General features: G+C 42.4%; 2 protein-coding genes across 3 annotated transcripts; one reads left to right on the forward strand and one right to left on the reverse strand.

Annotated features, from left to right (window-relative positions):
- The first annotated feature begins 1,426 nt into the window (after positions 1-1,426).
- On the forward strand, positions 1,427-11,201 carry LOC131878967 (uncharacterized). The gene is made up of 4 exons (XM_059225143.1): positions 1,427-2,544; positions 2,715-5,447; positions 5,633-6,019; positions 10,802-11,201. The coding sequence occupies exons 1-4, from the start codon at positions 1,931-1,933 to the stop codon at positions 11,199-11,201; spliced, it is 4,134 nt and encodes a 1,377-aa protein (XP_059081126.1). The 5' UTR covers positions 1,427-1,930.
- A 60-nt stretch (positions 11,202-11,261) lies between these two features.
- On the reverse strand, positions 11,262-13,123 carry LOC131878972 (UMP-CMP kinase-like). 2 transcript variants are annotated; one of them, XM_059225149.1, is made up of 3 exons: positions 13,015-13,123; positions 12,368-12,879; positions 11,262-11,937 (listed from the first exon to the last, which is right to left on the reverse strand). In XM_059225149.1, exons 2-3 carry the CDS (start codon positions 12,822-12,824, stop codon positions 11,471-11,473), a joined length of 924 nt encoding a protein of 307 aa, XP_059081132.1. In that variant the 5' UTR covers positions 12,825-12,879; positions 13,015-13,123; the 3' UTR covers positions 11,262-11,470. The 2 variants fall into 2 exon arrangements, with proteins under 2 accessions (XP_059081132.1, XP_059081131.1); XM_059225148.1 differs by having other exon boundaries at positions 12,368-13,045.
- Between the last annotated feature and the right edge of the window lie 771 nt (positions 13,124-13,894).

The following is a 13,894-nucleotide window of genomic DNA, read 5'->3' on the forward strand; positions in this document are numbered from 1 at the left end:
AATACAATTTATGTCTTAAAGCAATCTCCAGCAAATCTAGTTATCTTTTAAACTGCATTTCAAGTCAATTTTGTATATAAGACAAAAAGGTTCAAATTTGAGGGGGAGGGGGATAAAAATTTTTGAATTTCACCTGATTTTATTTCACTTGTGATCTTAATCGACCAAAGTTGAACTGCTTTGACTGCCCATGTTTTATATCATCCGTCAGAAACAAAGAAAACTTAAGCAACTAAAAATAAAAATTGGAGACAAGAAGCACAAAAGTTAAAAGGATCTCCTCCGATTTTGGATGTCTATGAGGGCCGAATCTGCCTCTAGACACATAGAGGACCGATATTTTTTGATAAATTTTTGAGAGGTTGATCTCAACGATGTCTAAGATTTTCATTATGCAACTCCAGTACAATTGGCGGCCTCAGATATTTCCAAAATGGAATAGTTCATAATTCACCCAAAAATGCTATGAATAAAATATGGAAATATGTAATTGCTATATGGCTGGGTTTTTTTTCATTTGGGGTGCTAATTCACCCAGCCAGCGATGCTGAGCCAAATCACAATTACTCTGACTTCAAAGGCAAATCAATCACAATTACCATCATGTAATTGTAATTGTAATAACATCACAGGTCTGAAGGTTATGATTAACAAGATCAAAGATGCGATGAAATACCCACACAGCAACTAAAAAGGTCGATTTCAAAGAGTGATGAAGCAAATTATGTAATTTTGCCCAATTCCTTTTTTCCTCATCTAAGGCCACTTCATCTACAGGGGAAATTTTAATATTAGATATTTCACCTCTTGTCATCGCCAATTTCTATGGGCGCAGGAGAAGGAAAGCTGATCTGCCAATCCCTTTGTCTAAATTGCAATTCTATTGTTGAAGCGCTTTTTAAATTGAGATCCAAAATCATGGATCAGTTTGCGTCCATCAATTTGTCGATTTTTGGTGAATCAGTGGGCACTTGTTTTCAATGTTTCAATGAATGTCCCTGTTTTCTTGAAACCTTCTTACAACGAACAAAGGCAGAGGCGCAGGCTGCACGAAATGTGACCCAAGGTTCAAGCCAGTTGCCCAGAAACTTTTGACCATTTTTGGCACAAGAGCATGGGGTATTCTTCCTCATGAGACTTTTCAATGTGGTTCTTGGTACCAGATTCCAAAGGAAACCGTTCGTGCAGCCTTTGCCTTTGCCTTTGTTCGTTGTGAGAAGGTTTGGTTTCACTTTCTATTAACTACAGAGCAAGACTTTGTTAAAAATTATGTTGCAAGACTTAGTATGTCTATCCCTGTCGTACATCTCTACGACTTGGCCTATTTTTACGTGTTGTTACTTTATCAGGCACAAGTCAAATCTCATCCATGTTCCATGATAAGGATGATAGTTCCGTGAAGGACTGTTTTCTGAGGGAAATAAAACCGAAGTAGTTGATCAAACCTAATCGGTGTGAGAGCAAAGCATTGGAAAAAGTAAATATTGGAACTAGGTTTATGTACTCGGATACATTGACAGAGACAAGTCCCGTCGGTAGCGTGTCTGTTTATTTAAGCGGTAGGCCGTGGAAAAGCTCAAGTCAACTTTTTAATCAGCTCATACAAACGCCAGAGCTTTTCCTCGGAAGTGGCTTGGCAGAACTGAACGACCACTTATCAAACTTGATGACAGGGGAACGAGGGATCACTGCAAAAAGAATCGATCCCCTTCATATAGTTCTTTATAGCACGGATCAGAGTCCAATCTCTGAGTTCCTTGGAAGGCCAGAATCTACTCAAGGTGGAGAAATCAAATGTTGGGTTCCAGCCCAGCTCCTAAATTTTTTTAAGTACACATCCCGTTGAAGTGCGAAACGACGCATCAGAATGTGAAAACATTCACCTCAGTCCGTTGCTGGCGACAAGTCCCACTCACGGACACCTGATAACATGATAAGCTTCAAGCCACACCTCCAGTTCCAATGGCTTTTTGTCATGGTTTGTGCGCTCTCATTCAATGTTGATGGATGCAAGTTTTCTTGCCAAAATGACGATCAGTGCTTGAGCATATATCGAGTTTGCGATGGGCGCAAGGACTGCGATAATGGTCGTGACGAAGAAGATTGTGAAAAATACGAATGTCTGTCGAACCAGGTCAAATGCCAAGACGGCCTACAATGCATCCGAAGTTCCCTGATGTGTGCCGGGTCACAACCCTATTGTCAGGATGGAAGTGACTCCAATCGAACTCATTGTACCCAATTTGAGTGTCCACCCAAACATAGGAAATGTCTGAACGGCTGGCAATGCGTGAGTGATCGAAAATTCTGTAACAAACAGGCCCGTGGAAGAGGCCAATACCAATGCCTTGACCGGAGCGATGAGACGGTTTGGGGCTGCCATCAGGTCAACAAAACTTGCGACAAACAAAACAAATTGTGGCCTTGTCAAAGTGGGAACAGTTCAGCCCATTGTATTGCCATGACCAAAGTGTGTGATGGCCAAGAGGGCCTGGGAACCAACAACTGTGAAGGACCCGAGGACGAACTTGACGAATTCTGCAGGCGAGTTATCATGTTTGATCGTAATTGAAAATGAAAGTCATTTTCCTTCTCTTTGGGAAGACGTTTCAATTTCCGACACTTCGGTTAGAAAGATCCATCACTTTCACTTACTACTGTAAGTGGAGTTCGTATGATAGCCAAGACTGATTCGTTCTTTCTTCCGTTCCTAGAACTTGGCCTTGTCCACAGAACTACTTGAAATGTGGGGACAGCCGTCAGTGTATTTTGGCCGGAAACATTTGTGATGGACATCCTCATTGTGCCGACGGAAGCGACGAAGTGACAATTCAAATCAGGCCAGACGTTTGGGATTCATGCCAAGAAAAAGGATCTCTCTGTCTCAAGTATCCCCAGGGACACAATTGGAAAATCAAAGGCGAACCGGGCGCCCGATGCGATCCTGAAACTTGCTTGGAGGTTACAAAATTTTGCGATGGAACTTGCGATTGTAGATCGAATTGTTTCGACGAAGATCCCCAGTTCTGTCAGGACTGGCATTGTGCTGAAGGCTATTTCAAGTGTCACTCGTCAGGTTTGTGCATTCGCGAGGATCAATTGTGCGATGGAAACTTTGACTGCGGAACAGATTCATCGGATGAATCTGATTGTCCTTGTCTTCAGCACGATAGCTCAGTATACTTCAGAGACTTGCTGGTTCCATTTTTGGCTCAAGATTGCGGCAGTATCAGTTTGGATTGTCATTGTCTTCGGAGCGCCACGATCGATGCCAAGGTTGATTCTGGGAGCAAGTTGGTGTACCTTGGTATTGCTCCGTGTGGCTTGGAGAATTGTTCCCTTGCCACCGTTGAGCTTGATTTCAAGGACCCTGCGATCAAGTGTCAACCTCACAAGAGGCATCTAAGTCTGGAAGAGACGTGGCAAACCACCGGAGGCTATGAGGCTAAAGTGAGTCTTCCTTTGGCTTTAGAAGGGTACACTTACGTGGTCAAAACGGAAAACTCGACGGAACCCCGTTTATCTTGCTTGACAACCCGAGCTCTGGCTTCCGAAATGGAGGAGAGGATATTCTCACAAATGTTGGAGCCCAATCAAACGACAGCGGCATCTTGCCAATGCAATTTCTCACGCATTGGGCGAATAGGATTTTTCAACGAGTATAAACTGCCTTCATCTTTTCACGTGGATACTCGCGATTATTTCTACAATGTCGTTTACAAAACAGTCGGACAGAACGAGCTCCTTTACACCACGGATCCGAACTGCATTTTTCATGGATCTCACATTCATTGGAACCAAGTGTATCCGACAATTTTCTACGGGACTGGCCATCAAACCGAGAAGGATAACAAAAACTTCCCATTGAACTTGTTCCTTTACCATCCCAATTGGTACTGTGAGGCTCCTCTAGATAAGGTCAAACTGAATTTGTTAACTCTGATGAGTTTCGCTCGGTCGGGAAAAATGAAGACGAAAGAAAACAATCCTTGGCTGACTCTATCAGAAACAGATCAACTCTTTCTTGAGGCTGCAATTTGCGAGCTAGACAGCCAAACGTTCGAGTACAACTACAATGGCAGTGTCGTAACATATCTAATCATGGCCAAGAAGTCGCCCAAAATGTCGACTAACTTCACGATTGCCAACCAAAGGCTAGATTTGTATGCTCTGCACAAGTTGCCTGATCTGAACATAACCAAGGTGATCAACATCTTGGTGGATTCATGGGATGGCTGGACTCTGCCCAAAGTGGCGAATGCCAAACTTTTGCATGAATTATTTGTTGAACAGCGACATAACAACAGCCTTCAGAATTTCGTGTTCTCGAGACTTTTGCTTCCTCGAAAAGTTCGAGATTACGTCCAGACTATCGGCTACACCAACTTAAACGATGCCTTGAGGAAAAATGACGTCAAAACGGATCTGACTTTTTTCCGCGTTTGCGACCAAGAATCGTGCGACTTGGATCCAATCCGCGATCCAAGTCACATTCAGAAGTCTCTATCGGCACGGTGGTCCAGAAACTGCCTGAATGTGGATATTGGCATGGATAGCTTTGCCATTCAGGCCAGTAAAGTTGATACCTATTACATAATTATTGACATGAACGACACGAAGTTGACCAGCGATCCTCAGCAAGTAACCGACCAAGTGGATGTGCACATAAAGCCTTTACTGGGGGATGGGAGGGATAGTCCCTTTTATCCCCAGACTAATCTCGTGGAGGTGGACGGTCAGATCTTTTGCACTAATGACAAGATCACCATTTTCCCGTCTTTCTACGTGTCCACATTGGTGTCTGCACTTATACACAACAATTCCCAGTGCGTGAACGAGTTGTGCGATTACCAGGAATTATATTTTGAGGTGGACGAATTCAGCTTTTTGGGACCATTCAATGCTATCTGGGAATCCCATTGCTTCGAGGAATTCGGTTTCGAGCTCATTTCAGACATTTTCGAGTCCAAAGACCAAGGCGTACTCACCATCAACAAGTTCTGGGCCTTTGAGCATTTCAATTACATGATCTTCTCGAAGACTCGAGAAACCAAGCATGTGGAGTCCACCTACCTTTCCGGGCACATTTTTGCACTCGAGATAGCACTCGGGACTCTCATGTCTTCAATTTGCTTGATTGCCATCTTCGGGAACCTGGCTGTCTTTTTGGCCATCATGATTGACCCTACGGCGAAAAAGACCATCTATCAATACCTTCAAATGAGTTTGTGTCTAGCCGACGTGCTAATGGGTTTGGCGGGTGCAGGTTCCATTGTCTTCACTCAATTTGGCCTTCTCTTTGGTAGAGTGACAATAAACGATTTTATTGAAGCGGATGCATTCACCGCCAGCTTCAAAAGTCCAGAGCAAGCCCAGAGATCCGGATTGAATCAGTTCTATTTTATTACATCCAACGTCAGCCTCGTCCTTTGCGGAGCCCTTGTCAGGTAGGCAAGCACATCTTGTACGAGGACTAGTGAAGGACTAACTTGAGCAAACTTCCGGGAGGCACATTTTTGATGAATTTCGTTTCGTTTCACTAGGAAGATGAATGTCTCTTCTCTGGCTTTCGCCAAAATAGAATGTGCGGGGTCCATTTCGCGGAGTAAAACTATGAGGGGTTTTGTTGCAGTTTGTCGACCACGGTGTCACTTTTGCTCTTATCAGCCATGGCTTTTACCCGCTACCAAGTGGCCTCGTCATCATTCCGTCAACACCGAATATTTTCATGGGCCACCAAGCATCCGGGCATCGCGTCTAGTCTACCCTGGTTCGTGGGACTAACATTCACCTCCCTTCATTTCTTTGATATATTTAGCATGCAACTGACGTTCCAAGCTTTTTTCGACCCCATATCGAAACTAACTATCTTACTCCCGTCATCAACGCGACCTTTGAACTTTTACATTCAGACCAGCATCGGTGGAATGGTCAGTCTGGTCACCATTTGGTACTCCATAAAGGCATGGAAAGAAATCAATAAGAATGCCAAGGAGATCCAAGAGCGAGGAATGATCAGGTGAGGGAACATATCCTTAATGTAAGTTCAGTTGTGCTTACTGCAGAATACGTCAGGCTAGCAGCTGAATTGTATTAGTACAACGTCCACTATCCATTATGCTACCATCGATTGGTTCCCTGGCTAGCCGATTCCAGCAATGTTTAAATAACAACATTATATGTTGCTGTAACAGTTGTAATGGGCGCGAGCTTTCGGTTATTCACGAGAGTGAGGTAAGAAATAATGTTGATTGTAAATAACGGAACGGGAATAACTCTTCATTGGGACAGCCATCATCGAAGGCAGTCAAAGCCAAGGAGCCCATCTGACTCCGCAACAATCAAACAAACACTTAATAATATGTCACAGCTGAAGCAAAAGGCCTAAGCTTAAACGGACGGACCCTGGGTTAAGGAGATAGTTGAGGGTTTGTCATGGGAATTTTATTAACCCAAAGATCAGTCCAAATCCATTTAGTAACACTTTCTATTGAATTCCTCCAGGTGGTTAATTCTGGGAACCTCCTAATTTTGCAATTCCCAATTTCAAGGTCTATAAATAAGTAGAGAGCGACAAGCACGTCTTTATTCATTTCCAATTTTTACGCACCTGGTTACTACCGTTAAATAAAATGGAGACTTGGCAAAGGGATTGATTATTGATTTGGCACAGATCTTTTAACAATGATAACTCAATATAATTATTTCAATACTGTGGCGTCACACCACTTATTTGGACAATATCAATGTAGTGGTTAGCATCAGTGGCCCTAGCACCCAAAACAAACGACTAAAACTTGAAATCAAAGCGCATCGTTGTCACTGGAAAGTTCAATCATTTTTAGTCAGAATGGGTTCCGGAAAAATCTTTTGTCTGTAAAGAAGTACAAATTTGTGACTGCAAGTAACAGCCTTTTCAACATTCAGGAAACAAAAGAAACTGAAACTTCGATTTAAAAGAGAAAAAGATTCTTAGAAACCGAGGAAGGAAAGTTAAACCATCGAGTTGAAATATGACAGACCAACTGTTAAGAAATCAAGATTGCTCTGGCTGAAAGCACAAATTGGTGTGTGAAATGAATCCTTTTCATATACCGGGTGCGCAGAAAGTCGTGGTGCATAGCATACCATTGAGAGCCCGCAATAAATTCCAAATTTCCCATTTTTCAATGGGACTGGGTGTGCGCAATTATCAGACATGAAGCTTGCCAACGAAGGAAACAAAAACAAAATATGTTGTTTTTGTGCGGAGGCAATGAAGGGGAGCCCGAGACAGAAGAGAATTGGACTTCATTGTTCAAACTAGCCTGGATTCTCGAAGGCTTGAAGGTGCTCTCAAAACGTATATTAAGCCTCTACAGTCACTGCAATTGACCCTAAAACCTGGGTTGGGACGAAGATCATGGACACTTTTGAAGACATACAGTATCAGATACCTTTTGTACCTTCTCTGAACACTGTACAGTCCCAACTTTTTTAGTCTCTCCCAATACGAGGGCTCTCTCATTCCTGTGATGTTCTTAGTGAAACATTTTTCGACCTTTTGCAAACCTGCTGATCTCATTGGAGTCCAAATGGGTGAAGCATATTCAAGATGCGGCTGGACAATCGACTTGCAAAGAGTTAGCATCGTGACATTATCTCTGAACTTAAATGTGTAATATATCCAACCACATGTTCGAAAAGCTTTGCACACTCTCAAGTGGATATGCAAATCGTACTTTGGACTCCACTTAAATCCTTCATGGACGAAACAATGCCATAATACTCTTAGCAACCTAAGAGTAGATTTGGTGAAGGACCTCTACCAGACAACCGGAATTCTGACCATTCTTACCGCCAACTAATTTTGTGTCATCGTTTCAAACTGTTTGAAAATGCATTAGGACTTTTTGCGCACCCAATACTTTGAAGAATTATTCTATTTTTATTAGTGAAAATTAAGGAATTGAATGCGAACTGTGAATATCAAATTGATCTACAATCGGGGTTTACGCATCATCTTACTTTCCACAATCTCTGACTCTAATTTCCCGTTGGGAGGCATAAAAGAGGAATGCTTCACTTTCGTACCTGTAAAGGGCAACTTTTAATGAAGATTATAGAGCAGCCATTGTAATTTGCATTGAAAAAAGAGAATGAAAGCATAGTATAGAATTCTTATACATCACAAGATGAAGTTTATGTACCATTAAGCAAGGTAACCCCATGGTTTTCTCATAATATCGGGTGCGACTGGTTATCGTCTATACTATTATTGGTCCCGATAGCGGCGTCAAAGGTTGACCTGGTTATTTTTTCTATTTTAGACATAGCTTGTATGTGATCATTTTCAACCATTTTGGAGGATATTGCGGGTCTAAGTTTAAAAAGAGACAAAGTAGCCTCTAAAAAGAGGGTTGTGGCCAAACCTGACGAAGGTGAGACCACCATCAAAATTGACAATAGTTTTGACATCCACCACACCATGGTTTACAGCTTTAATAAGCTTCATGCCACCACCATGGAGTAAGAAACCCTCGTAAAAGAAATAGCTATTCCACGTCTGGGCCTACCTTGAACAAGGTTTCGACTCCCAAGGATTGTGGTCGAAATTAGTTTGGCCTTCAAACAGACCCAATCTGAATCCCCTGGATTTCAGCATCTGCAGGCATGTGGAGACCCAAGACCTTTGCCACCACCCACAACAATGTGGGCAAGCTGAAGGCGTCACTTGGTGAGGCCTAGGCCACCACGGACAATGGGAACATAAAGAAGTTTTTTGCCAATCTTGTCCTCAGACTCAAGCTTTGGGTGGCCCTCAAACACAGTGTATTTGAGAAATGTAATTCTTTGATATACGGATAATTCTACCTGTTATGCTCTCCAACTCATCACAAATTAATTATACTTCATTAAGTTCATTAAAATCAATATGTAGATTAGAGCCAATGCAGGTAGATGAGAATCTCGTAGTGTAGCATTTATTTAAATCAAATAGCCATTTGACTTTTGTCAAGATGTTTTCATTCTCAGGTCCTAAAGCGATTCCAAAATCTGTAACTTTTCAAAAAAAAGTCTCAAATTACTATCAATTAAATTTTGATGATTACCTAGTCTTGGCTGGTACCTCAATGACAATTTAATGTATCTTTATGAACATGAAATAAAAAGGCTTGATTGCCGTTGAGGCCACCTCTAAAGACGATATGTTGCAATTGCTCAGTGGTGGGTATTGATGACCAATAAGAAGTGAACTTTGTCAAACTTGAATCAGATATTTCATAATTGACTCCCTTCATTTCTTACGTTTGGCAAAAGTAACAAGTTCATCGCTGATTGATAAAGCACTGTATGTCAAAATGACAAATGGCATCACAAAATTTGATTATGGCTATAACGGATCAAAAGTGTAAAGCAGCTTCATTATTCCCATAACCTAAAATAACACTCACTATTCCATTAATTGTCAATGAAGAAGTTGCCGTCGTTCATTAACAATTGACGGTTGAACGTCTGCTTTTGGAAGTGACTAAATTTCAAAAAGTCTTTTAAAGGCTTGCTCCTTCATGAACATTCGTTGAGATTAAATTTTCTGAAAACAACAATAAGATTTACATTCAATATCAAATCGAAGTTAATGTCTTTTAACTTGCTTATTTCTTTTTCCAAACCTCTTTATATTCTCATGATCGAAGCATTTGCTAGCAAAATACACAATAATTAAGCTCAATTTCAGTATGTGAAGCAGATCCATACAGTCAGTGTCAAAAGTCTTCTGCCCCCAGCAAAGTAGTATGATTTGCCTTCACAACTTTAAAACAGTTCAGTGAAACACTTGTCGAACTAAATATGTTTTTAGGGTGTTAATAAACAGCGTTTATGCAAACTTTCAGCTGTAAAACGTATAAACCTTATGGCCCAAAAAGTGAACTATCGCATTGACAAAAGTGTTCAGCCCCATTAGTTTTTAGCTTAGGAGCCCGAGAAAGCAGAGAAGAGGACTTCATTGTTCGAACTAGCCTGGATTCTCGAGGGCTTGAAGGTGTTCTCAAAACGCACATTTAGCCTCTACAGTCACTAGAATTGACCTAAAACCATGGATCCTCCTGAAAACGTGCAGTTTCAGATACCTTTCGTACCTTCTCTGAACGTTATTCAGTCCCAACTTCTTTAATCTCTCCCAATACAAGAGCACTCTCATTCCCTCAATGTTCTTAGTGAAAAGGTTTAAAGATGCTTTTTTACAAAAGGTGATCTTTGTTTCCTTTAACCAAGAAAACCGCATTCAGAAGTCTTGGCATTGAGCAAACTCTCAATGTCTGCTGTAGTTATCACCGTGAAACCTCGAAACCTGAAAACTTTTTAAAAACTGTAATTTTCAAAAAACTAATTGGATAGAAATTACGAGCACACTTGGTTGGCTGAAAATAAATTAGAGGAAGCGGATCGTCGAAAAATCCAATGCATTACGAAAACATGAAATTCGTTACTTATTTACATCCATTAAAATATCGCGATCATGATTAGATTTCCCCTGTAGCCAATGGTAGAACTTTTTGCAGATATCAACTTTTTCGTGAATACATGTTGCACACTCTCCAAGTTATGAATAAACAAAAGCTTGCTTTTACTTATCGCGGAACTAACAGTACCACTCATTATTAGTTTGATCTCTTGACAAAAATATCGGTAGTATTGAAACACATTTCGCACCAATTTGCCCCTGAAGGATCGCTTCACTTCATCAAAGATTGATAGAATACAGTGTTGACGTTCTTCCCCTGTTGTGTAATACATGTCTCTCTCTGGTCATTTGCAGTCAACAAGATCAGATGCAGCGACGACTGAAGGAGGAGCGGAGTTGGATGCATTTGACAGCCGCCATCATCATTGGCTTCGTCATCTCCGTGGTCCCAGTCTTCATCTTCTACATGCTATCTATTTTTTCCATCGCATGCCCACCCGTGGTCCAGTTGTTTGTATGGTGGCTGCTCGTTTCAGGCTCATTCCTGAATCTCATCATCTACACCTTTTTGAACAAGAAGATGAAACGCTCCCTGCTTTTATCTTGGCGTCACGTCGTATTGAGAGTACGTTCCATTTACGTGAACGCCTCTGATTCGAGCGACTCACAAATGGGTCTACCCGATTTCCGTCGGATGTCCAGTGGCGTGACCCAAGTGACCAGAGCGACCGAGTTGGAATCCAAGCTACGTTAGATGGCTTAGAATCATGTGCATATGAGCATATGCCATTGTGTGTGTATGTTTCGAGATATATTTGTGTAACTAGATTATAGCTTTATTTGATAACCGAGAAGACAAAATAGCGAATATCTGTTTCTTGAAGCCGGTTGAATACTCAGAAATTGTTTTTGAAGGAGTGCCAACCAAGTCTTAAGCTCATTCTAAGCGGACAAAAGTGCTCTCTACGTGACCAGCCTGGTCGTGAAGTACAACGAAACACTCTCGAATAAAGGAAGGTCCTCTCACGCAAAGTACTCCTTCACTTCATTGAAGACCAAATCCGGAGTTCGGCCGGCGTCGATCTCTTTGACCATGTCCTTTTCTTTGAAATGCTGGATGATGGGCATAGTGGCTTTGACATAGGTATTGCACCTCTTCTTGAGCGACTCTTCATTGTCGTCGCTCCGTCCAGATCCGGCGGCTCCCCGTGACAAGCATCGCTTGACGCAGGTCTCTTCGTCGCAGTTGAAGAAGAGGACAAACTTGACGTTTACCTTGTCTTTCATGGTCTTGTTCCAGCCTTCGAGATTGTCTTGGTTTCGGGGAAAGCCGTCAATCAGGAAATTGACGGCCTCGGAGGTGATCATGGCTCGCTCCAGCAACGAGCAAGTGATCTCTACGGGCACGATGGTGCCATTGGTGATGTGGGATTCAATGAGCTCGCCAAATTCAGAGCCAGGTTTAGATCGCTCTTCGCGCAATAGATCACCTACCATCAAGATAAAACATGTATGTTAAGGAGCATTTATGTATAGAGAGAGTGTGACTCATATTGCTCTCTCTTCCTTCATCCCTTCCTTAATTCATTCATGGCGTTGCTAAATCTTATCAAGTTTGACTTGCAATGCGAATCCCTGCCTTCATTATCGCTTTTCCGCATATATTGATTGGCCAATGTAACATGAAGCGTTCATGTTTGATTCGCAAATATTGAGCCAACTCCATGAAATCACATCACAAACACAATACACGCTTGGGCGGAATCTTTCCAGTAGCCTACCTCGAAGGTGGGTGGGTGGGTGTGCCGGCCAATATACCTATCATGGATTTATGTAAAATTTCGGTCTGAGATTCCGCCCTCCACGGCATTTTAAGCCTAATGCTTGTCACCTTTTTTCCTCTTCTTGTTCTCATCTTACCGGCAGACAAATGTTGGTAACCGAAGGCATCGACGATCTTGGCACATTGCGTGCCTTTTCCGGCGCCAGGCCCACCCAAAACGAAAACAACATTGGGTTTATCTCCAGCCATGGTCACGATGGTCCGATTGAGCAGAATGGCGACTTCGACGGGTCCTACGTGGTAACTCAGAAGGCCTCTGCGTGAAGGCTGTCTGCCCAAGCACCACCACCACGCAAACTGACGCTGTCCTCTTTCGATCAAGTGGAGCACTGTCGTCCTTCGGCAGGCAAGAGAACGGCTATAAGACCCCGAGTTCACATGTCGTACGAGGGCCGAGCTTTGAGATCGAAGCTCTAGAGGGCGTTGAAAGTGGCACGTCCGGCACGTCCCAGACACAGCCAGACAGGCGGGAGCGAGAGCCGTCCAGGCTGATGCTCGACTAGCACGCACCAGCGCAACGCGCGCCCAGGACATCAGTTGATATGTATATGTATATATATTTAGAGTTTCTCCACGCCGCCTGAAGGATCTGCCACAATGAATCAATGTGAATGAACGGAGTCAAGCCCAGACATCAACTTTCGAGCCAGTCAGGCATTGAAGTGGGGACATGGATTGCTCAATCCTGACTTGCGAACGAATATTTTATGATGACAGGACTTACTGTAGGCCTCTGGATCACCTCGCTTCAGTGGTCGCTGGTATTTGTGATGCACACAAGTCAGTCACTTGACTGTGTCCATGCCATGTTCAAGTTGTGAACCACAACAACCGCCCACAGGGTTGCAATTGGTAAATTTCAATAAACGTGAAATCTCGTCAAGCACACTGAATTCCAATATGGATGATTTTTATGAGCCATTCAATAAAGTGCACAGATGCCTTTCTCGTTAGAAGGGTGTGGAGGTTTTTCTATCCTCAGTAAAACCCATTCCTGTTTTCGTCCCTATTTCTCCAATTATTTCGTTTGTGACGGGAATTCGACTATTTCATCATCATTTCATAAATGTATTTCCATCGGGCGCCTTGGCTGAACTGGGTGAAGATTGCATTGCGGCTTATCAAAAGATTAGGGGACTAGTGGCTCGAGGTAGTGAACGTTGACAATGAACGTCCATAAGATGACCTAGAATAGAGTGCGTGGTGAAATATTGAACGAAAGGCTTACCTCCAAGGCCAGGCTGGAGCTGTAAATGTAATCTCACTCATGAACCACAGGAATATGAGATGAAGCCGATGAATAAATTCGGGGACACTGTGGATGAAAATTGCTCCGCTCTACTCCGATCTAAGTACATGCATTTTGTGAAAAAACGTGGAAAACATAATGCATTATATTCTTCTTCAAGTGAGACTAGGCACAGGTGACTAAAATCACGTATTTCATATATCAGGCCAATCGAACGATTGCGTAAAAAGTTACCTCTCTCAAGCTCCAGTGCATAATTGACAGAATGACAAAATGACTCATTAAGACCTTTTCCTGCATCAATTATCACTCATTCTTTAAAGAATTATCGATTGAGCTGTGAGACGGAATAATT

The sequence above is a fragment of the Tigriopus californicus genome, chromosome 4 (assembly GCF_007210705.1).
Source record: "Tigriopus californicus strain San Diego chromosome 4, Tcal_SD_v2.1, whole genome shotgun sequence".
NCBI lineage: Eukaryota > Metazoa > Arthropoda > Copepoda > Harpacticoida > Harpacticidae > Tigriopus > Tigriopus californicus.